Raw genomic sequence first — 25902 nt, forward strand, 5'->3', positions numbered from 1 at the left:
AGTAATGTTGAAATAAATAAAGAAAAAGTAGAGACAAATAAAGTTGTTCACTCATTGTGGAGAAGAATGTTAAGATTACAGAGAAGATCGTCCATTTCAGCAAAAAAATAAGCTCTTCACTCGCTAAAAAAAAGGTGAGAGTCACATCTTGTGCCATGTCAAATTTAAGGGGTTGTACATGTATTCAGTATTCAGCCTTTCTTTTTTATTTTCACATTGCCACATAAGCAGCTTTTGAGCTTCACAGGCTTATATGTTCTTGGGACTGAGTTGTTCGTGTCAAAATACCCATGTCAAGGAAACATATGTTTGGCCATAGATTTGGCCTATATTTTGGCTAAATCTCAAGTCTCAAATCTCAAATTCCAAAACCAGTTCAATAGCTGATTTTAGGCCAAAATATCACTATTATATTTTTTAAAAATTGTCCCAAACTTTTATATTTTATAAAAGAGCCCACCATTTATTATTTTGTAACGATGTTGCTTTGTCTTTTCGGTCATCTGATAGTGTATCATGTAGTTCATTATAAAAATGATAATTTTGTATCAAATTTATTTATGTTCAGGACTATGGTTTGCGATAATACAATGAATGTTATTGATAATGGTACTGTTGGGTATTTGTGATAATTTTTAGAACTTGTGGGTATAAGTCATGTTTCATGTTTTTACAAACCAAACTTTACCCAAAATAGATGTCCAAACACATTTTCATCTTCAAAACAAACTTCACCCAGATCAGATTTTTCAGAATAAATTTGAAAATCTATGGGCAAACGTTAGCTAAAAGTACTAGTTTCTGGATAAATGCGTTGCACGTGTAACCCATGTTATTGGATACTATAAAATGATATGAGTAACATTAAAATACGTGTGTGATGAGTAACATAAAAAAATAAATTTGAAGTGAATAAATATATGGAAAAGGATCAAATATATCCTTATATTATCAAAAATAGTTTAAAAATATCATCTGTTTAAGTATCCATCCACAGCTGTCCCACCGTTATACAATTGCTCAAATTTATTCCTAACGTAGGAAGACGTGGCAGGGGTGGCAGAGTCACCCCAAGAGCAAGGTGAGGAGCTCTTGGAGGGAAGGATGCCGAGGGTATTGGAAACAGCCTCTCTACCTCATGGTAGGGATAAGGTTTGCGTACACACTATCCTCCCCAGACCCCATTAGTGAGATTATACTGGGTTGTTGTTGTTGTTGTTGTTGTAGGAAGACGTGGCATCACGAAAATTGTTGACAGCCCACCCCAATTTTATACCCATTTCTCTTTACAAACCCATACTTAATTTAACCCATGCCCGACCCACTCCCCTCAACTTCTCTTTATTCTTTCTATTTTTCTTTTCATTTTTTTTGTTTACATCCTTCTCTTACCACAATTCCATTGAAAATCAGAAATCCAAGCAAACTTTCTGGCGAAATGAAATGACAAGAAATTCGTCACCGGAGCCCTAACTTTCCAGATTCAATAAGGCCTTCCAGATTCAAGGCACAAAGATTTAACCTATTCTAATTTAAATAACAAGTTGCAGCTTTGAATAGTTTCAGCATTCCAATCTCAGATTCTTTCTTTTATTCAGTCCAAAACAGACCAAAAATTCCAGAAACGATTCTCACCAGTCAACCGATTGATTCTAATAATTTTCAAACTGCTACAAATCAATTGAAGATAGCTTCTAATAGAAATTTTCAGATCTGAAACTCTTAAAAGCTTCAACAATGGTGAAGCCGATTGCACCAGGTTTAATGCTAATTTTCAATTGGATTTTTAAAAAAAAAAATCAGTTCTACAACAGTTCCTAAATCAAACCTCAAAGTTCAATTCAACCTCATTTTCATAAGTTCTCAACCCAGAACGAGGCTTTACATTTTCGATTATGGACTTCCCATCTCCTACTTGAATATGACACAACAACAACCAGCACATGAATTCAATTCAAAATACAGAATTCCAATCATTATCTTGTCATTTTACTTTGCTAGATTGTTTGTTGGATTATCTGGTTCTAGGTGAAATTGGGATGAAGATGGTGCAAGGTGTTTTAGTGGAGAAAAAGAAAATGAAAAGGAAAGTGGAAAATAAAGAGATTTTGGATGATATGGGTCGGATTAAATTAAGTGTGAGTTTGTAAATGAAATCGGATTGTAAAATTGAGGATGGATTTTCAGCAATTCAGTGTTCCTCCGTTAAAATTAGGGATAAACTTGAGTAATTGTATAACGGTAGGGACAATAGTGGACGGATACCGGAGGGTATTTTAAACATAAATGATAAGCCTATTTGACTGATTTGGTCGTCAAATATAAATAATTGGATATCGGTTATACAACTGTATTTAATTAGATAAGTACGATGTATAATGAGCTCAATTTTAATGTTATTAGGTAAAAATTTAAAATTTAATTTTATCATATTGATCCAAATTATACAAATTATTTAGGCTGAAAGAGAATGTCCAAATTACTTTGCAATCAAACAAATGCAATACTATAAAGATGACCAAAAGTATTGAGAGAAACTTTAACATAGTATGTCATTTACTAATTATGTCTGAATTCTTCTTTTGAGGAGGACTCCTTTTTACTCACCAAGAAAAAATAAACATTTTTAATTTCAACCAAAAATAAACTTTGCAGGAAACATAAATTAAACACATTAAAAGTTAACAAATAAGGCTTGTATGATCTCAATGATCAATGTTTAGCAATAACGACAAAAGGTTTCAGCTTCCACTTTTATAATGTAATTAAAGTAATTTCTTCTAAGATCAAAGAAAATAAAACTTGCCGTTGGAGAAAAATTTGAATGTAAGATTAGGGTTTTTTTCTTATAATAAGGATATGCAATTATTAAATTGTTGATTATGATTTAAAATTAATGTGAAAATAATTCAAGGAATAAAATAAGATAAAGTTGATCGTACATGCCTAAACTGTAAGTATAGCATTGTACTTTGATTCAAAAGTAAAGCAAACGATAGACACTATAAAAATAGTTAAAGAAGAAAACATGAGTATATTTTTTCAAAAGAAAAGATAAAGAAAAAACAAAAAATATGAAGAATGATACTTAATTTGAACGGTATATATCCTAGAATTTGTTTTTTGAATTCTTACTGCCTTCTCGAAAACATGTATGTTTTGTCTCATACTGCTCCATAACCTGCCTTCTCGAAAACATGTATGTTTTATCTCATACTGCTCCATAACCTGCCTTCCCCACTGCCCTTAATCCAAACCAAAATCTGATATATAAAAATCAGAAACAAATTTCTATTATCAAGAGATAATAGAAGCCAAAAACATAAGTTTTCCATTATATACAAAATCTGGAATCGTGTCCAGTACATAAACCTGGGATGAAGGGGAGCGAGCAAGTATCAAATTGTGTATATGCTTCTTTATTTGCATGAATAACTTTCATATGCACACTAAATATTGTACCTTTTTTTCTATGATGAAATCTGAGAAAAACATCTTTGCTTTCAATTAATTTTTATCCAGCATAACTAAGATTTAGCGGATAATAGTAAGCAAGAAACTACTTATGCATGGGAGCATCTCTTTTGGCATTGCACGTTCTAATAGAGACCATTGGGTCTCATGCATGTAATATTTCTAAGCATTTAAGAATTTAAACAGTCAAGCTATCGAAATGAAGAGTTAACTCAAAAAACATTAAGGCTTTACATATATCCATCAGAATAAAATTAAATACAATATTATTTAGTTAGTCTCTTCATATTGCTCACATTCATATGACATTATTGTATTTACGAAGATTATCTCTACAATTTAAGTGCTTCAAAGAATACAATAATGATAGGCAGGTGGAGAGACGTTGAAAATATTATTTCTTTAATGCTTTTACATTTAATGGGATCCTAATTTAATATTTTGAGGGTATTGATCCGTCGAAACCAACATAGCAATTAGCCTATGCTGCTATTTAGTTTAAATAAACCATTTAATGGGTGGTGTTTTAATTTTATTTTTTTATTTAATGGGAGGTAATGTTAATATTAGATAGAGGATAATTTGATCATTCAACTTTTGAAGGATATTTTTGTAAAATAACTTCTCCTAAAAGTGTTCATGCTTATAAGTTATAATATATTATGATTTTAAGTGTTCAATGGATAATACTTTTAGTTAAAGCATTTAAATGAAAAATGCAACGATTTTAAGGGCATGTCTATGTAAAATAAAAGAAAAAGCAATCGGGTGGGGATAAAAATGGTTTGGCGAGGAAAATATGTGCTTTGAAAATGGTTGCCATAAAATGTAAAAGAAATTCCCTCCATTTCCTAGTCTTTCCATTTCTCCAAGTTTCTACTTGGATTGGAGATACTTGTCATGGTTAAAAATAAATGGATAAGATTTAATTGAATAAAATAAAGCCCTAACCATGATTAAAATATCTGATTCCTTATTTTATCTATTTCCAAATAATATCTTTTGTCTCTTGAACTTCCTATAATTCCTCCCCTCTTCGCGCCAAAATACATCTACCCTCAAGGCAACACCGCAAATTATGGTACCAGAAAAAATAGATTTTTACCATGGAAATCAAGTCCTTGAAGTTCATTGTTAGGTAAAAAATTAACAAAATAAATAACAAAAAGTGAAAAAACAGAGAACAAGATAGCAAGCCATAGAACTTTATTTTTTTGGAAATAACTAATCAGTTCTCGCCAGGTTCTTCTTTATTCATTTCGATTCCTTAGAAATTAGATACTTGTTTGTGTGTTTCTTATTGTGGCAACTGTCGAATAAAAAATTGTATACAATGTTGTAGACATTAAAAATTTGTTAATTTAGTGCATAAAGAAATAAGAGTTTTACCTTCCTATACACTATTTGAAACCTTATTACCCTCCCTATTCAAGTTTCAATTTAATTACATGGTCATATACAATTTACCAATTAAATACAAATAAATTTTAAATGAATATCCCTTTATATTAGGAATTGAATAAGGAATATCAGTTATTTCCTTATCCCTTTATACTTGCCCTCTCTCTCTCTCTCTCTCTCTCTCTCTCTCTCTCCCTCCCTCCCTCCCTCGCAACGCCTAAAGATTCACTTCGCTTTAGTTAGTTATATGTCTCTCTCTCTCTATTGCAAAGCTTGAAGACTCATAAGGAATATCAGTTTATGATTTGAAAAGACGAATGCTCAAGGAAGTTAAAATTGCAAAGCCTGAAGATTCACTTCGCTTTAGTTGGGCTATAACATATGCAGAGACTTTAATCTCTCTTAATTCTCTGTAGGATTATAAATTTTGAAGGTGTTTGACTCTCCACCATTGGCATCCATTAAAAAGTTTTGAAGTTTTGAAATCGAATTTGGGTTTTCAAAAACCATTATTTGTTTGGATTAGGTGTTATTGCAAACAATTAAGAATATTATTTGGAGTTTATATCTCAATTTTGAGGGTGTTTTGGTGAAGATTAGACTTGATTTTGGCTGAATTTCAGATTGAAACTCGAAAAAGAAGAAGAAGAAGAAGAAGAAGAACACATGGCATGCAATATACTTACGAAATTGTAGTAAAGTTGTATTATAATTGTATGTAAATTATATTCTATTGTAGTTATATATACTTTTAATTTGAATATTGTATGAAAGTTGAAACATAGTTGTATAATGTATGAATCGTTGTATAAACTTTGTATTTAAGTTATTAATACTATCTTTTTACATAAAGTTGTTGATATGTATCAAAATTGTATTAAGAGAGTAAGTTTTGATTAGAATTTTAGAGAGGAAGCACACATCACAGACAAAAATATATACAAATCAGATACAAAATATATACAAAAGACATATTGTATAAAATTTGTATAAAAATTATATTTAAGTTGTATGATATTGTAATTGTATTTAACTCGGTAGAAATAATGTATGAAAGTTGTAGATAAATTGTAAATAAGTTGTATGTCATGACCCAAAATCTCGCCACAGGCGTCGTGATGGCACCTAGTCTCTAATACAAGGTAAGCCGATTTCAATAACATTTTTTTTGAAGCCATTTTTTTTTTCTTATTTATTTAAATAAGCAACCAAAACTAACCGCGGAACGAATAAGAATATACAACCTCCCAAGACTGGTAGTACTGTGTCACGAACTCTAGCTGAATACATGGAATGTTCACGAGAACTAAATATATAATACTATTTGATTAAAAATTAACAGTACAATGAAATGAACAGACTCTAAAGGATTGCGACGACCAAGCAGCTCTAACTTGAATCCTTGCGATCACACACTAACTGTGTCCGGGTCCGATACCTCCAATACATGGCTCTACACAAAAATATACAGAAGTGTAGTATGAGTACACCATGATTGGTACCCAGTAAGTATAAAGACTAACCTCAGTGGAATAGAGACGAGGTACAGTCAAGACACTCACTAGTCTAATAGCATGCGCAATATAGTATACAAAATAATACTGAAAAATAACTAGCAATGATAACAACAAAATCAACCAGTGATATAACAACAATGCAACAAGAACATCATAATTATTGCTCAGACGAATAAGGAACACAAGTACAACCAATTAATCAAGTCCATCAAATATAAATTCTTTCGCCTATATATTTTTCAAATAATAATCTTCAGGATATAATACTTTCGAATAAATATATTTTCAAGTAAAAATCATCATGTGACACCTCATTTCACAATTATAAAAATTACGGGTCTCAGCCCACTTTCATATTTTTTCACGGCACCCCATGCCCATATTTCTATCATCATCACACGGACAACTCACGTGTCAAAATATCAATGTATATAAGATCCGCATGATCAATTTATTTTTACTAAAGTAAGGTTAAAATCTTTAAATCAAGTAAGAAATCAACAAAGGAATGAATTTATTTGAGAAATTATTTGGGTAAAGAAAATGGCATTTCAATTCAAATGAAGCATCCGATGACTACTAATTTGGATGTAAAATTTATTAAATTAAAATATAATAGTAATTTATTTTATTCGAAACAACTTAATTCTCGAAAACCAGTAAAAATCATAAACACAAATCTGCAGAGTCTTGTACAAAGAGCCAAAACCAACACGATACAACAAGGAATACAAAACACATAAAAAAGGTCAAACAATACATCACGGAAGAACACAAGAATTTAGATATCACGGAAAAACAAAATAACCAAAGGCAAGTGCACCCATAGAAAAATATCAACAAAAGGGCACTTCCGAGGTACCGCCTCGTAGTCCCAAAAGTAAAAATGCAAGACAGGAAAAATCTCCCGAGGTACCGCATCATAGTCCCAAAAGTAAATATGCAAGACAGGGGGATCTCCCGTAATACCGTTCCGTAGTCCCAAAGTAATTATTCAAGGTAAGGGATCTCCGGGAATACCGTTCCGTAGTCCCAAAGTAAATATGCAGGACAGGGGGATCTCCCGGAATACCGTTATGTAGTCCCAAAATAAATATGATTTCAACAACTACACATCAAGTGCTCACATATCACAAATGGCTCATCAAGTTCTTAAATTTTACATCATATCACAAATTGCACATCGAGTGCTCAAATATTTCAAATTGCCACAAAAATCAATAATACATTATTTTTCCACAATAAGGAGCCCATGGCTCGACCATAATGTGCACAAAATCTTAATAAAAATATCCGGGAGTGAACGGCTCAACAAAAGAATATTTCACATAAATTCAAGGTGGCAATCACACAAAATTATTATAGAAAAATAATTTCAACAAACAAGGATCTAGGCATGACAAATAGAGGATTTAATAAGTTACAATAATTTTTCAACTTAATACTTAAGGGCGTCTACGAATTTCAACAGATATAATTTGCACATATAAACCAAGTACGTACTCATCACCTCGCGTACATTGTTTTCAATTACACAATTTCCACATAAGACTCAATGCCTAAGGAAAAATTCTCCCACTCGAGGTTAGGCAAGATACTTACCTTTTGGAAGTTATGCCAATATTCCATAATTGTCTTCTTTCTTGAATTGACCTCCAAACACCTCGAATCTAGCCACAAATAATTTGATTCGGTCAATAAAATTTATTGAAATTAATTCCATAAGAAAATACTAATTTTCCAACAAAAATCCGAAATTAGCTCAAAAATCGTCCGTGGGGCCCACATCTCGGAACCCGACAAAAGTTATAAAATCTGAAAGCCCATTCAACCACGAGTCTAACCATACTAATTTTACCAAAATCCGACCTCAACTCGAGCTCCAAATCTTCAAATCTTATTTTCAAATCCCTAAGTTCAAACCCCCGATTTACACCTCAAAAATATGTAATCTAGTCAAATTAGTCGATGATAATTCAATATTATGGAGTAGAAATGATCACAAGTGACTTGCCTCAAGTTTCCTTTGAATTCTCTCACAAAATCGCCCCAAAAACCGTGCTTGAAGGCCCAAAAATGGCAAAAACTCGGAACCCCTCTGTTTTTAACATTCTGTCTAGGATTTTCGCACCCGCGGTGATTTCTTCGTACCTGCGGTCTTCGCACCCGCTGTGATTTCTTCGCACCTGCGGTCTTCGCACCCGCGATGATTTCTTCGCTCCTGCGGTCTTCGCACCCGCCATGATTTTCTTTGCACGTGCGGTCTTCGCACTCGCGGTGATATCTTCGCGCATGCGGTCTTCGCACCCGCGATGATTTCTTCGCGCATGCGGTCTTCGCACCCGCGATGATTTCTTCGCGCCTGCAGTCTTCGCATCCGTGATGATTTCTTTGCACCCGGGTCTTCGCACCCGTGGTGCCTGGCCATCCCATGCATTTTCGCTTCTGCGAATCATTCCTCGTATCCGCGAGCTCGCACCTGCGGCCCTTTTTCACGCAGGTGCGATCACACCTGATGCCCAGCTGCTTTAGCTCCTCCTCCAAATCCAAATTCGATCCGTTAAGCATCTGAAACTCACCCGAGGCCCTTGGTACCCCGTCCGAACATACCAATACGTTCTATAACATAACACGGACCTACTCGAGGCCTCAAATCATATCAAACAACATCAAAACGATAAATCGCACCTCAAATCATAATCTATGAATTTTGGACTTTCAAATTCTATATCTTGTGTCGAAACATATCAAATCAATCCGGAATGACTTTAAATTTTGCACACAAGTCATAAATGACATAACAAAGCTATTCAAATTTCCATAATAAGATTTTGACCCTGATATCGAAAAGTCAAACTCCCGGTCAAACTTTTCAAAATTCAATTTTCGCCATTTCAAGCTTACTTCCACTATGGACCTCTAAATAAATTTCCGGACACGCTCATAAGTCACAAATCACCATACGGAGCTATTGACATTATCAAAATTTCATTCGAGAGTTGTTTACTCAAAAGTCAACTCTCCAGTCAACTCTTTCCATATAAGCTTCTAAATAAGGATTATTCTTTTAATTTAATTTTGAATCTTCAGTAAATCAAATTCGACCACACCCGCGGGTCATAATACATATTGCGAAGCTGCTCGAGACCTTAAGTCACTGAACGGGGCGTAAATTCTTAAAACGACAAGTCGGGTCGTTACATTCTCCACCTCTTAAACAAACGTTCGTCCTCGAACGTGCTAAGAATCTTTCTGAAGACTTTAAATTACTGAGTATATTCTTGCACACATACTTGTGGGTGATTCTATATTCCCGCAATTTAATACGGGTCCGACAACACCATCTCAATTGAGATTATTTCTTTTCCCCATTCTTATAAGATTTAGAGCAAAAATCCCTAACTCTCCAATCATTTCCAAAATGCCTGATTTTCATTTCGACGCACGGTATTAGTCTCAACTGGCTATAGCGACTCGTGCCTATGCACACATCAACTTTCTTGATAGTGTTGAAGTACTTCAAAAATTTTCTGGGATATTTCATTCTTCCCCGTTTAGGATCATTCGCCCTCAAACACACAACATAACTTATCTCTTCTTTCGCACATCTCAATCCCCCAAATTTTACTAACTCCCAAATTTTTCAGAAAATTTCGGTAGAGTCTCTCCTGTAATTGGGCCTAACCACCAGCGAGAGTAACACCAAAATAACTCCTACAACATATCCGCAACCCATCAAAATACCACAAGATATATATCAATAACACTAATCTCAGCATTGCATTATCATAATGATATCAGGACATGAAGCACATCATCTCTATGCTTATCATCATATCTCTCGTTTTAAAAGTTGTTCATAATTAATTCTTGCATCATCAATTAATCTCATATTAGCCACCTCCTCGTTTCGAATTTTTACAATACTAACAACAGAATGCGAGGCATGAAGACCTCATGATTACTTACTCGGATTAATGAGTCACATTTAACGTCACCTAGGCACTCACCTCATAGGCTAAAACTCAATGTTTACAGCATGAAAATGGCTGAATATGAACAGAAAATATACAAGAATTATCAAATAAGCCTGACAGGCATGACTCTCTATTAATATTATTGTACAAATTAAATTTCACAAAGGAAGAATTTTAAACTCATAAATATTTCACCACAAGGACCTCGTCCTTAACTCTGAATCACAAGTATTTTGCACATTGTGCCAACTAAAATATCAATTTCCTTTCTTTCTTCCTTTCAATAAATTTTCATAAATATTTTTCACAATGCATAATGAACCCTCATACCGGTAGGGCATATAATTCATAAAATTGGAATCAATTATTCCGAAACACATCAAACCCATTGTAATGAATAATAAAAGTTACTTTTGGACTTATAGTACACAATGACGCCCAAAAATAAAAATGATAGACACATGCTCACATCTTTAAATCTCCCAACAGGGAAAAATGTATAAGTGGGTCACGAAATTACGAAGCTCACCCATAAGCGGAGCATAATAAGAGGACTCGCCTCAATATTCAAAATCGAATCAAATTAAGGGAAAAATATCCTTTTATAACAAACATTAGGATCGTACCTGTAACGTCACCATCTAGTGTATTGGCCTCAGCCAAATCATAACGATTATATCAACGGGTCAGGTCTCCACCTCTTAGGTGCCCACTACCCATCTGTCCTCCACCTCTAGCTGACTCTGCATGTGGGAGTATTAACTGGAATAAAGCTTGTAGCCTAACTATTCTAATGAAATCCGTCTATTCCAAGTGTGGGACATTTCTCTTGATGTGTCTAGTACAATCACACTGATAACAACCCCTCTACGGGTTCGACTGCTAATACTGAGTCTCTGCCGAATAACTGAAATAACCATTATAGGAACCCCGTGCCGGTGGTGCATTAAAAGAACTTACTGTAGCACCCCGAGTATTCTGAAATTATTTCTGTGACCTTGCTAGTACTGAAATGTAGAATTATTAAGGAAGCGGAAATACCGCAAGTCCCTGCATCATTCCATACCAATCTCAGCTCTTAATCATATACAAATTTTGGATTACCTTTCAATACCACATAAATATATCTCAGGCCAAAACTGATATAACACATGACCCCCATAATTTGATCGTTGATAGTGGGCTCCCCTCACTTGGCGTGAAGCCATAGGGCACATTATGATGATCCACAATACTAACCTTCATCGCTTGTACGACTCTGGTCATAAGACATCTCAAACCATTTATTTGGCGCATGTCATCCTCATGACAGTTAAACTCGCTTTCTCTAGTGCCTTGGTTACGTACGTACCCTTCGCTAAATAGAAATCCCATACGAACTACATAGTCTTTAATACTACCAGCTATTTCAGATCTACATCCACCTCGTGACCCTACCACAATTTATGATGATTAGGCAATTAATTAAACCTTCTTTATATCATACTTATCAACCAGATATCAGAACATGTTGCACCCCAATGTGCACAACTGAATGATCTCTCAATACTTCCGCATCCTCTATCTGGACGACACGTTGTAATAATGGTTGAGCAACCCTAGCTCTCTTATAACCCCTCTATAGTATCACGAACCGTTGGCGCATAGCTGATACTGAGTGCGCAATTTCATACACGAGCGGATGCAAAAGAACATAAGATATATGCTTCAAGCTGAATAATGTCTCACGATGAGGAATGAAAGAAGTGAAATTTTTTCCTACTAGCTCTGTAGCCTCTCGAAGATAAGTACAGACGTCTCCGCACCGATCCGTAAGATTCTACTAAACTCGTTCGCGACTCGTAGAACCTATGAACCTAGGGCTATGATACCAACTTGTCACGACCCAAAATCCCGCTACAGGCATCGTGATGGCACCTAGTCTCTAATACTAGGTAAGCCGATTTCAATAACATTTTTTTAAGCCATTTTTTTTCTTATTTATTTAAATAAGCAACTAAAACTAATAGCGGAACGAATAAGAATATACAACCTCCCAAGACTGGCAGTACTGAGTCACGAACTCTAGATGAATACATGGAACGATCACGAGGACCAAATATACAATACTGTTTGATTAAAAATTAACAGTACAATGAAATAAACAGACTCCAAGGGACTGCGACGACCAAACAGCTCTACCTTGAATCCTTGCGATCACACTCTAACTTTGTCCGGGTCTGATACCTCCAATACCTGGCTCTGCACAAAAATGTGTAGAAGTGTAGTATGAGTATACCATGATCGGTAACCAATAATTATCAAGAATAATCTCAATGGAGTAGAGACGAGGTACAGTCAAGACACTCACTAGTCTAATAACATGTACAATATAGTATACAAAATAATACTGAAAAATAACTAGCAATGATAACAACAAAATCAATCAGTGATATAACAACAATGCAACAAGAACATCATAATTATTGCTCAGACGAATAAGGAACACAAGTACAACCAATTAATCAAGTCCTTCAAATATAAATTCTTTCGCCTATATATTTTTCAAATAATAATTTTCAGGATATAATACTTTCGAATAAATATATTTTCAAGTAAAAGTCATCATGTGACACCTCATTTCACAATCATAAAAATTACGGGTCTCAGCCCACTTTCATATTTTTCCACGGCACCTCGTGCCCATATTTCTATCATCATCACACGGACAACTCACGTGTCAAAATATCAATGTATATAAGATCCGCAGGATTAATTTATTTTTACTAAAGTAAGGTTAAAATCTTTAAATCAAGTAAGAAATCAACAAAGGAATGAATTTATTTTAGAAATTATTTGGGTAAAGAAAATGGCATTTCAATTAAAATGAAGCATCCAATGACTACTAATTTGGATGTAAAATTTATTAAATTAAAACATAATAGTAATTTATTTTATTCGAAACAACTCAATTCTCGAAAACCAGTAAAAATCATAAACACAAATCTGCAGAGTCTTGTACAAAGAGCCAAAACCAACACAATACAACAAGGAATACAAAACACATAAAAAAAGTCAAACAATACATCACGGAAGAACACAAGAATTTACATATCACGGAAAAACAAAATAACTAAAGGCAAGTGCACCCATAGAAAAACATCAACAAAAGGGCACTCCCGAGGTACCGCCTCGTAGTTCCAAAAGTAAAAATGCAAGACAGGGGGAATCTCCCGAGGTACCGCATCGTAGTCCCAAAAGTAAATATGCAAGATAGGGGGGATCTCCCGGAATACCATTCCGTAGTCCCAAAGTAAATATTCAGGGTAGGGGATCTCCGGGAATACCGTTACGTAGTCCCAAAGTAAATATGCAGGGCAGGAGGATCTCCCGGAATACCGTTCTGTAGTCCCAAAATAAATATGATTTCAACAACTACACATCAAGTGCTCACATATCACAAATGGCTCATCAAGTTCTTAAATTTTATATCATATCACAAATTGCACATCGAGTGCTCAAATATTTCAAATTGCCACAGAAATCAACAATACATCATTTTTTCACAATAAGGAGCCCATGGCTCGACCATAATATGCACAAAATCTTAACAAAAATATCTGGGAGTGAACAACTCAACAAAATAATATTTCACATAAATTCAAGGTGGCAATCACACAAAATCATCATAGAAAAATAATTTCAACAAACAAGGATCTAGGCATGACAAATAGAGGATTTAATAAGTTACAATAATTTTCCATCTTAATACTTAAGGGCGTCTACGAATTTAAACCAATATAATTTGCACATATAAACCAAGTACGTACTCTTCACCTCTCGTACATGATTTTCAATTACACAATTTTCACATAAGACTCAATGCCTAAGGGGAATGTCACGACCCAATTTTCCCTCTGTTTGGGTATCGTGATGGCCCCTAGTCTTAAGGACTAGGTAAGCCTAACAATAATTAAAACAACAGCATTATTTAAATAGAATCTCTTACAATTCCCAAAACTGGTAGTACAAGTTATAAGCTCTATAGAGTGTTTGCTAGAAAACTTCTAAATACAACTGTCCAGAAATAAGAATAAATAGTGCAAAACGAAAACTTGAAGGTAACTCCGAAGCATGCGAATGCAGCGACAGGTTTACCTTGAGTCTCCGCAACAACAATCCACATAGCTAACTAACGAACAATTACCTGGATCTGCACAAAAAAAATATGCAGAAGAGTAGCATGAGCACACCACAACGGTGCCCACTAAGTATCAAGACTAACCTCGGTGGAGTAGTGACAAGGAACAGTCAAGACACTCACTGGTCTAATAAACTAAACATGTACAAGTATTTGAGCAGCATAAGTATGATGTCTACATAAAGACTATGCAATATGGCTCACAGTACAGTAATGGCAATAAGAAAGGAAATAACCAGTGTCAGCGAAATATCATGAAAATGATACAGAAAAATGAATGGAACCCAACCTAAATTCGGAATCACAAATACAGCAAGGACAAGTAATAACTGAGCAACTACAACCGTTTTTACATAAGGTTTTAGCCAACAACTCCAAGAGGTACCAAACCTCAGACAACTCACGGGTCTCAATACCTGAACCCTAACACTTGGCATCCTGTGCCCTCATAACAACTCATTACCGTACTGACGACTCACGTGCCAATAGAGCCATTCTCACATAGAAGGCAAGTAAACAAGGGTGAGCATCTATGTTCAACAATATCAAGAACACCTCTTATCCGATAAGAGTGCTTAACTACGTGTATGCTTGTGCAAGTGTCCTACCATAGTCCATATCAACAAATAAGCATAAGGAAAAAGAACGGACAACACGTAGAATATTTTCTCACAGCTTTCACAAGATAAAGCTCACACATGTATGTATACCACTTCACAAATATCAACAACAAGAATGCCCCCAGGCCACAAATTATCACAAATCAATCCCTGACACAACCCACCTTGTCTCGCCACGTGTGCAATAGTAACATAAATACCCGCCTTGTCTCGCCACACGTGCATAATAATGTTCTCACCTTGTCTCTTCACATGCGCAGCCCACATATATATATACATATCATGCCTTGTCACGCCGCATGTGCAAATATCAATGGTAATAATAGCACGGCAGAAACCTCGTGCAACCCCATAATAACAACTGCACGGCAGAAACCTCGCGCATCACAATAATAACAAATGCACTGTAGAAACCTCATGCATCACCACAACAAGTACAACAACAACAATGACAATAATACAAAGTACGATAAGTAAATCAACTCAAGAACTTTAATTCACAAAGAAACGGTAGAACCAATTCACAAGGAATAACCACAGTAAAGAATGCTAGGCGTAAAGAGAACAACTCAACAAAGGGAAAACTAATGTGTAGCAACGATCCCACAACATACACTTCAACAACAGGGAAGTTAACACGAATCAAATAATGCCAAATAAAACAAGTCAACTAAGGTATAGGATATCTAAACTTCTTTTAAGGTTGAGAAAATTACGAAAGATATTCAACAATTCAATTAAGGATAAGCAACGGAAAAATAATCATAACCTCAATTAAGACTGAACAATTATAGGATGAAATAATATAAATTTCAAATAAAGATAAGTAGTTATGAAAAGATAGCATGGCTATAAAAGAGATAACAGTTTCAATTAAGGCACATATGAATCAAGTAACAATAATAGTGGATCATGGAGCAATTGATTCTAATTAAGTAGGTAGATGTGAATCTAGTAATTAAGATATATAATCATAACAAGAACAACTGCATATTCAATTAATACAAGGACCTAAGAACCCTAATAGGCCAACTTTCCACAAATAAGTCTGTGCACGCACTCGTCACATCGTAAACAAGGACTACAATCAACATAGAAGGCTCAAATCCTAAGGGAAAGTCCCCCACACAAGGTTAGGCAAGATACTTACCTCGAAGAAGACAGACCGATACTCAAAAAATAAACTTCTCGGGTGAAATGACCTCTGGGCGGCTCATATCTAATCAAAATAACTTCAAAGCACAAATAAAACTCATAAGAGACTATTCCGGATTATAAAGTCTCAATCTTTATCAAAATCTAAAAATCGGTCCAAAAGTCGACCCCCGGACCCGCACCTCGAAACCCGACAAATTTTATAAAACCCAAACACTCATTCCGATATGAGTCCAATCATACAAAAATTATCAAATTCCGATACCATTTCGTCCCTCAAATCATGATTTTTCATTTTGGAAATTTTCTTCAAAAACCAACATTTTCCTCAACACAAAACACAAATTAAATGATAAAAATAAAGATAAAATAATGGAATATAATAAATTCTAGGTGAAGAACACTTACCCAATCGATTTGCTTGAAAAACCCACAAAGAATCGATAAAAACCGAGCTCTAGAACTCCAAAAATGGTGAAAATGACAAACCCTCGGAATAGAGGACTTTATATTCTGCCCAGGTATTTTGTGCATCGCAAACGTCGAGAAAGGGACACGTTCGCGAAGAAGAAAAACAAAAGCTGCCCAATTGTTCTTCGCGAACGCGATAACATGTTCGCGAACGCGGAGATGAAAAATATGATGGACCAACGACTGCTCTTCGCGAACGTGTGAAGTAGTACGCGAACGCGAAGAGTGTAATGGAATAGCTATGCGAACGCGTAAGCGACATGCGAACACGGAGAGGAAAATGATCACCAGTGCCCAGGGCCTGGTTTGCACTTCGCGAATGCGAGATAGGGAATGCAAACGTGAAGAAGGGGGTGGCAGAACTTTGTGAACGCGAGAGGGTGACTGCGAACGCGAAGAGGAAATATTTCACCCTCCAAAATAACACTACGCGAACGCGAAGGCAAGGACGTGAACGCGATGAAGGAAACCAGATGATAGATAACATCAGTTCAAAAATAGGGGGAAATGACCCGTAGCCCATCCGAAACTCACCCGAGGCCCCCCGGCCCCCGTCTAAACATACCAACAAGTCCCATAACCTAACACGGACTCGCTCGAGGTCTCAAATCACATTAGACAATGCCGAAAATACAAATCGCACCATGAATCGAACTTATGAACTTCCAAAACTTCCAACTTTGAAAACTCGTGCTGAAACCAATCTAACCAACCCGAAATGACGTCAAATTTTACAGGCAAGTTCCAAATAACATAACGGAGCTGTTCCAACTCTCGGAATCGCATTCCAACCCCGATATTAAAAAGTCTACTTCCGGTCAAAATCTCTAAAAAATTAACTTTTGCCATTTCAAGCCTAAATCAGCTACAGGCCTCAAATTCACAGTCCGGACACGCTCGTAAGTTCAAAATCACCCAATGGAGCTAACGGAACCGACGAAACTCCATTCCGGAGTCGTCTTCACACAGTTCCGACTACGGTCAAAATTCTAAGACTTAAGCTTCCGTTTTAAGGATTAAGTGTCACAAATCACTCTTAAACATTCGGCAACCGAATTCAAACATGTACGCAAGTCAATACACATAATATAAAGTTGTTCAAGACCTTATGCCGCCGAACAGAGCTTAAATTCTCAAAACGACCGGCCAGGTCGCTACAGGAAATTCCCTCACTCGAGGTTAGGCAAGATACTTACCTTTTAGAAGTTATGCCAATATTCCATCATCATCTTCTTGCTTGAATTGACCTCCAAACACCTCGAATCTAGCCACAAATAATTAGATTCATTCAATAAAATTTATTGAAATTAATTCCATAACAAAATACTAATGTTTCAACAAAAATCCGAAAGTAGCTCAAATATCGTCAGTGGGGCCCACATCTCGGAACCCAACAAAAGTTATAAAATTCGAAAGCCCATTCAACCATGAGTCTAACCATACCAATTTTACCAAAATCCGACCTCAACTCGAGCTCCAAATCTTCAAATCTTATTTTCAAATCCCTAAATTCAAACCCCTCATTTACACCTCAAAAACATGTAATCTAGTCTGATTAGTCGATGATAATTCAATATTATGGAGTAGAAATGATCACAAGTGACTTACCTCAAGTTTCCCTTGAATTCTCTCTCAAAATCGCCCCAAAAACCCGTGCTTGAAGGCCCAAAAATGGCAAAAACTCGGAACCCCTCTTTTTTTAACATTCTGTCTAGGATTTTCGCACCCCGCGGTGATTTCTTCGCACCTGCGGTCTTCGCACCCGCGATGATTTCTTCGCACCTGCGGTCTTCGCACCCGCTATGATTTTCTTCGCACCTGCGGTCTTCGCACCCACGGTGATATCTTCGCGCCTGCGGTCTTTGCACCCGCGATGATTTCTTCGCGTTTGCGGTCTTCGCACCCGCGATGATTTTTTCGCGCCTGCAGTCTTCACACCCGTGATGATTTCTTTGCACCTACGGTCTTTGCACCCGCGATGATTTCTTCGCACCTGCGGTCTTCGCACCCGCGGTGCCTGGCCATCTCATGTATTTTCGCTTCTGCAAATCATTCCTCGCATCCGCGAGCTCGCACCTGCGGCCCTTTTTCGCGTAGGTGCGATCACATCAGATGCCCAGCTGCTTCAGCTCCTCCTCCAAATCCAAATTCGATCCGTTAAGCATTTAAAACTTACCCGAGGCCCTCGGGACCCCCGTTCGAACATACCAATACGTTCCATAACATAACACGGACCTACTCGAGGCCTCAAATCATATCAAACAACATCAAAACGACGAATCGCATCTCAAATCAAAATCTATGAGCTTTGAACTTTCAAATTCTATATCTTGTGTCGAAACATATCAAATCAATCCGGAATGACTTCAAATTTTGCACAAAAGTCATAAATGATATAACAAAGCTATTCAAATTTCCAGAATAAGATTTCGACCCCGATATCGCGCTCCTAAGTCCAAAATCACCATACGGAGCTATTGACATTATCAAAATTCCATTTCGGAGTCGTTTACTAAAAAATCAACTCTCAAGTCTAACTCTTTCCATTTAAGCTTCTAAATAAGGATTATTCTTTTAATTTAATTTCGAATCTTCACTAAATCAAACTCGACCACACCCGCGGGTCTTAATACATATTGCGAAGCTGCTCGAGACCTTAAGTCACTGAACGAGGCGTAAATTCTTAAAACGATAAGTTGAGTCGTTACATTGTATAATATATAATTAGTTGTGTGAAATTTATCTTTACTATGTATTAATCGGATACAAAATATACAAAAAACATATTGTATAAAATTTGTATAAAAATTATATTTAAGTTGTATGATATTGTAGTTGTATTTAGCTATGTAGAAATAATGTATGAAAATTATAGATAAGTTGTATAATATATAATTAGTTGTATGAAATTTATTTTTACTATGTATATTGTTGTAGATATTCAAATTTGCATTAAATTTGTACGGAATTTATTTTAAATTTTTATGTTGATGTACCATACATTGTTCTTTTTCTCAATCGATTTATTAAGGAAAGAAAAGTAGAGAATGATGAAAAGAAATATGCATTTTAACATGTTAATCAAAGTTTATTTAATCAAATATTTTGGAACATAATAATAGCGCTAATAGACCTATTAATCCAAGTGAAGCCATTACTTTCCTTTTTATACTCTCCACCTTTATATTCTCCAAGGATCATAAGTAACTGGAAATAGTCTCACGATGTCAAATCCAAATAACCTCCCAACTATGGAAGGAGTAGTACCGTTACTGTCTTTCAAATTTTAAGGGCCTATTTAGAATTTTCAAGAACTATGGGGGTGCAAAAAGTGATTCCACTAAGTAAAATCGTGGGTTCAAAGTGTATAACTTTCCAAGAAGTGGCTTCAGTTGCAGGCAGCAATGGAAGTTGAGAAGAGGGTTGCGTCCAACAAGAAAGCCGAAAATTACAGAGACAAGAAGATGACGATATTTCAATATTGAGTTCACAAAACAAACTGCAAATTATGTATTCGATAACAGAGACACACACCAGAAGAACGAGGAGAACCAGAAAAAAGAAGGGGGTTCGTTAGGGTCCGAGCAGAATTGGTGAGATTGAATTTAATTTGAAATCTGCTTAAACTTTGAATCTGCTCAATTATGCTTTTTCTTTTTTTGTAACTGAAATTTCGTTTGTTATGGCTTAAAATAGTTAATACACAACTGAAAGTAGTCTTATTAAAAGAGGAATATGGAGAGAAAATAGGAAAAAAATATAACCAAATCCTTATTTGTAAGTAATCCTTATTTAGGGCGAGTAATATACAAAATTATGACACTTTTGGTAAATAAGTTTCAAATATTATATATGAAGAAAAAAATCCCTAAAGAAATTTGGAGTAGGGCCTCAACAAGAGGAGCCCATTAGGGTTACTTGTGGGTACAACACCAAACCCTAATGCATGCATATAAATAAGGCTAAATATGTCATTCAAAAATGATCTCACCAATTTCATAAACTCTCGGAATATGCACAAAGATATCAAATCTACGATCTCTGAAATTTCATAAAATTTTGGAATATTCATTAAGAGATTAAAAATATGTCAAATATGTCTTGCTCAATATTCTAGCAACATTCAAGATCCAAATGGAGTGTTGATATATTCTTCTTGATCATCAAATACATCAAGGAGATGCATATATATCATTCTACATTCGAGAAATACGCCGCTAAGGTCATCGAATTACGGATAACAAATCGGAGGAAAAATTAAGGGATAAATATAGTCATAACCTGCAATGTTTATCAATAATTTTTTTTTTCTATAATTATTTGTGATTGCAGTTTTATTTTTCTGCACAAATTATTGCAAATAAATTTCTGTGTAAATTTCGCTGTGCCACGAGGTGTAGATTTTGTTATTCTTACTCTTAGGGCATGCATTTAAAAATAAGTGAAATTGGCACCACATGACCATTTGGGCGTCGATATGGCTCTTTTTAGCCTATTTTTTTTTTTATTTTTTTATTGGCTAGTTTAGCCCACTTTATCTATTTTACAGCTTGTTTGGATGATTGTTACATATTGTGTTGTATCGTATTGTTACTTCAAATATAATATTTGTTTTGATTGTGACTTAAATTTTATTGTATCTTATCGTTAAATCCATCGTTACGTAACGACGAAAAATGCCACTTTACGGAATGACGGATTTGGTGTGGTGGCGTCATTTCCTTATTTTTTTCTCTCATCTTGCACTTCCTTATTATTAAATAATTATATTTTATCATTTACCCTACTTTTTTATGTAATAATTCTACTCCGTATCCTATTTTTTCTTAGTAATATTACAAGTTTATTATTCATATTGTTGGTGCGTGACATCATGAAACGACGACAAATAATACAATCGATCCAAACGTTATATTCATCAAACAAAACAATACAATACAATATAATATGAAACGACACGTAACACCAATCCAAACAAGTTGTAACTAATTTTCTTGCAACCCGTAGCCCCCAATCCATTCGGTTCCTCAGCTCTCGCACATATCATTATAGACTGTTCTTTTCTTTTTCTTCCTTGCGATATTCTACTTTTTAGCTCTTTTCTTTCACTGAATTTTTGTTTTTATGGTGGTTGGAGGAGGAAAGAAAGATCATAAATTGGTGTGACTATTATAACATTGAAGAATTACCTTTGCCGATAAGAGAACTAGTATTATATAACACTGAAGAATTACTTTTGCTGATAAGAGAAAAGAAGAATTACTTTTGCCGATAAGAGAATACAAGTAAATGCCTTAAAGAAGGTCTTAGAATAGCAGAGACGTGTAATTTGGTCATACTTTGCATCATTTAATGTAATTGCATTCTGAAATTTAGAGCACTAGTGTTACTTTAGAAAAGGGATAGATCATGTTCGTACTCTGAAAATTCAATTTTTTTGCTAGAATGAATCAAGAATTGGGAAAGACTATAATGGAAAACAATTTATAGTTACACAATATCTCCATTTGAATGTCTAGTATAATTATATGGGACACCCCTAAGAGGGGGACGTGAAAGTAACGAAGATAGGCCATTCAAGCGTGGCCTTTCAATAGCTTAAGAATCGGACAAGAAAAATATTCTCATTCGACAAAGCTGGAAATGAAATCACCTGTTTCTGTCTAGTGGTCTTGTCCGAGACGTTCCAGAAATACCATTTCTTATAGACTGTAGTTCAGCAACAACATCGGCAATGTTCATCCTGTTTCTTGCCAATTCTGCAGAGCAAATAAGCCCTACTCCAAGCACTGAATTCACACGCTCCTCAAATTTGTCACGCTTCATTTCGTTGCTTTCTAGAAGTAGTGGATCCAATATCTCTAGCAATCTATGTGGAAATGCAGCTAAAACGAAATTATGAAGGTCAAGACCATCTCTAAACATGTCATCAGTAGGCCGCTTTCCTGTGAACATTTCCAGAAGAAGTATGCCAAAGCTAAAGATATCACCAGAGGAAGACACTTTACTGCCAATCCCATACTCTGCAGGTTCCCATAAATTGCCAACAGGAAGTCACACACCAACCAAGAAAAGAAAAGAAAAAAAAAGGTTCTTCCTAGACTAAGAGACTCTATTATGATCATATGACATGACTCAATTTGCATAATAAGATGATAAGTATTACCAGGAGCAGTGTAACCGATCGAGCCTCTCAGAGTAGAAGAGCTTGTCTGTGGACGGGAGAATTCATTACTACCTGCTGTGGGAAGGAACTTTGCTAACCCAAAGTCACTCACATGGCCAACCAATTCATCATCAAGAAGGACATTGCTTGGTTTTAGGTCACAATGCACTATTGATTCATGGGAATAGTTGTGAAGATACTCCAATGCACAGGCAACATCAATAGCTATGTTCATCCTTTGGAGAAAGTTTAATTTCTTAGTTTCCCCATAAGACATGTCTTCATTTGGGCAAGGGTGCAACCAGTCATCCAAACTACCATTCTCCATATATTCATAAACAAGAGCTTTGAAGTCATTTCCCTCATCATCAAATCCGGAACATGCGGTTAGTACTTTAACAAGATTCCGATGTCTGAAATTCTTCAAGACTTCACACTCTACCAAGAAGCTCCTGGAAGCTCCTCGTTGTAAAAGGTTAAAGACCTTTACTGCGAATATCGTTCCATTATTTTCCATGAATCCTTTAAATACAGATGCAAAGCCACCTTTACCTAACAAATTTGCTGAACAGAATCCATCTGTAGCCTGGTACAGGCTTCTGTAAGACACTTGTACCAGGGAGTGGTTCGTAGAGCTTGCCAAACGCATTTTCTTTCTTTTGCAACAGTAAAAGATTGTGAAACCAAAGAGCAAGGCCAACCCAAGAACTCCAGAAACTATTGAGATGGTTAGCTTAAAGGTGGATGTTGAGAAACTCTTATTTGACTCTTTTTGGATACATTTAGGAAGCTGCAGTTCTGGTGCACCCCCACATAGCTTCGAATTTCCAAGCACTGAAATTGCACTTGCATTTTTAAATACACCTTCTGTTGGCAATGAACCTTCAAAGCTGTTAAAAGAAAAATTCAAGAACTGCAAATCGAAATCACCCAAATACTGTGGTACTTGACCTGATAGATTATTGCCTGAGAGATCTAATATCCGAAGACCTCGCAAATAACTCAATGAGGGGATACTTCCACTGAAGTAGTTACCTTCCAGCGAAAGTTCTTCCAATCTAACACAACTGTCAAGGGAGCAAGGAATTTCACCAGACAACTTGTTTCCCTTAAGAGTCAATACACCAAGATTCTTAAGATTTCCAATGGCCACAGGAAGAGAACCAATAAATTGATTATGAGACAAGTCCAAATACATTGTCAAGGAAGAAAGGCCAAAAATTTCCTGAGGTATTGAGCTATTCAGGTTATTTTCAGAGAGATTTAATGCCTGCAAATTTTGGCACTGACCCAAACTAATAGGGATACCACCATATAGTTTATTGTGATTAAGGTCAAGCTTGGTTAACAGACTTAGATTTCCAAGGGAAGATGGGATAGTCCCCCTGAATCTGTTATGTGATAAATCCAAAACTTGCAGCTTTTGAAATCTCCCAATATCAGATGGAATGGTACCAATGAATTGGTTATTTGACATTCTAATAGTTGTCAAATTGGTAAATCTTTCCAACCAGCTGGGAATCGGTCCAGATAGATGATTGTTGCTCAAAAGAAATCCTGTGAGCTTAGTTGAGAGATTTTTCATTGATTCAGGAATCACCCCTCCAAAGTTATTATCATCCAAACCTAATTCTTCAAGATTACTTGCATTTGTTAAGGACGAGATGAAGCTTAGGTCATCATATCCTCCGCTTCCCAGGAGGTTGCTGGAGATGCTTAAATGACTAAGCTTATACAATTTCTCCAAATTAGGAACTTGACCTGTAAGGCTGTTGCTATCAACGAAAAGATAATCAAGGTTTGACGAATTTGATAATGAAATAGGAAGTGGTCCTGAAAAAGAATTTTCAGATATTGCTATGTAGTACAAATTTGGAAGAGTGGTTCCCAAGTATGGTGGAAGAGTCCCTTTGAATTTGTTCAGTGAGACAAATATAGTAGTCAAGGAAGAGAGGTTAAAAATTCCAGGAGGAAACTCACCAGACAAGCTGTTATCATTGAAGCCAATATATTCTAGCTTCATCAGGTTTCCTATCTCATTGGGCAAGTGTCCATTGAGATAGTTAGATGAAAAACCAAGGAACAGCAGAGATGATAAGTTCCCAAAAGAATGCGGAATGCTGCCCGTCAGACCGTTTCTTGGAGCTTGTATGAGCTGGAGTTTCGAAAAAGAGCCAAATTCAGCAGGAATCCTTCCTATGAGGTTGTTCCAAGAAAGACGAATCTCGACAAGGTTGGAGCAAGCTGATAGATTTGAAGGGATTTCTCCATCTAGTGAATTGTTCCTAAGCCATAACAATTTCAAATCTTGCAAGTGGCTTAGCTCCGGAGGTATTCCACCAGTAAAACTATTGTTGTCAAGAAGCAACTCATTCAGAAAACTCAAATTTCCTATATGGGGTGATATTGGACCCTTCAGTTTCTGATGCTGCAGATTTAAGGATGTAACGTATCCACTGCTGCTGCAGATCACACCTTGCCACTTACAGAAGGGAACGGTTTCAATCCATGATCTCAATACTTCAAAGGGATCATGTGTTATGGTCTCTTTCAATGCAAGCAGTGATAGTCTGTCTGTTTCAGTGTCATGATTTGCAGCAATCACTACATCCAGAAAGCCAAAAATGAGGAAAAACGGGGAAATGTATTTGGCGCAAAGAACTAAACAGAAAACTGACTTCATCTTTGCGGCGTCTTAGAAAACTGGTAAAGGAATTAGTTATTAGGACCTTATTATAGTGTGACAAGAGCTGGAATATCAAATTGACATGCTGACTGACCATTGATGTGTAGGAAAACAAAGTAAATTCGTACATATCTGCTAGCAATTAACGTTAATAAAAATTCCAATGGTCATTATCTTGACCTGAGAACCACTGTAAGATGATTTAGTGTTTTGAAGAAATTATACATCACAGTACTATTTTTAAAGTAGCTGCAC

General features: G+C 35.8%; 1 protein-coding gene across 1 annotated transcript; it reads right to left on the reverse strand.

Moving 5' to 3' along the window:
• Positions 1 to 22258: 22258 nt before the first annotated feature.
• On the reverse strand, positions 22259 to 25644 carry LOC104105351 (probable LRR receptor-like serine/threonine-protein kinase At3g47570). Its single transcript, XM_009613612.4, has 2 exons — positions 22962 to 25644; positions 22259 to 22818 (listed from the first exon to the last, which is right to left on the reverse strand). The coding sequence occupies exons 1-2, from the start codon at positions 25642 to 25644 to the stop codon at positions 22445 to 22447; spliced, it is 3057 nt and encodes a 1018-aa protein (XP_009611907.1). The 3' UTR covers positions 22259 to 22444.
• Between the last annotated feature and the right edge of the window lie 258 nt (positions 25645 to 25902).

The sequence above is a fragment of the Nicotiana tomentosiformis genome, chromosome 5, assembly GCF_000390325.3.
Source record: "Nicotiana tomentosiformis chromosome 5, ASM39032v3, whole genome shotgun sequence".
Classification (NCBI taxonomy): Eukaryota; Viridiplantae; Streptophyta; class Magnoliopsida; order Solanales; family Solanaceae; genus Nicotiana; species Nicotiana tomentosiformis.

Excerpts from the sequence above, each read along its gene's own strand:
- LOC104105351 (XM_009613612.4), bottom strand. The coding sequence starts at position 25,644 with ATGAAGTCAGTTTTCTGTTTAGTTCTTTGCGCCAAATACATTTCCCCG. Across the intron at positions 22,819-22,961 it reads GATCGGTTACACTGCTCCTG|AGTATGGGATTGGCAGTAAA; the intron begins GTAATACTTATC and ends GGGAACCTGCAG.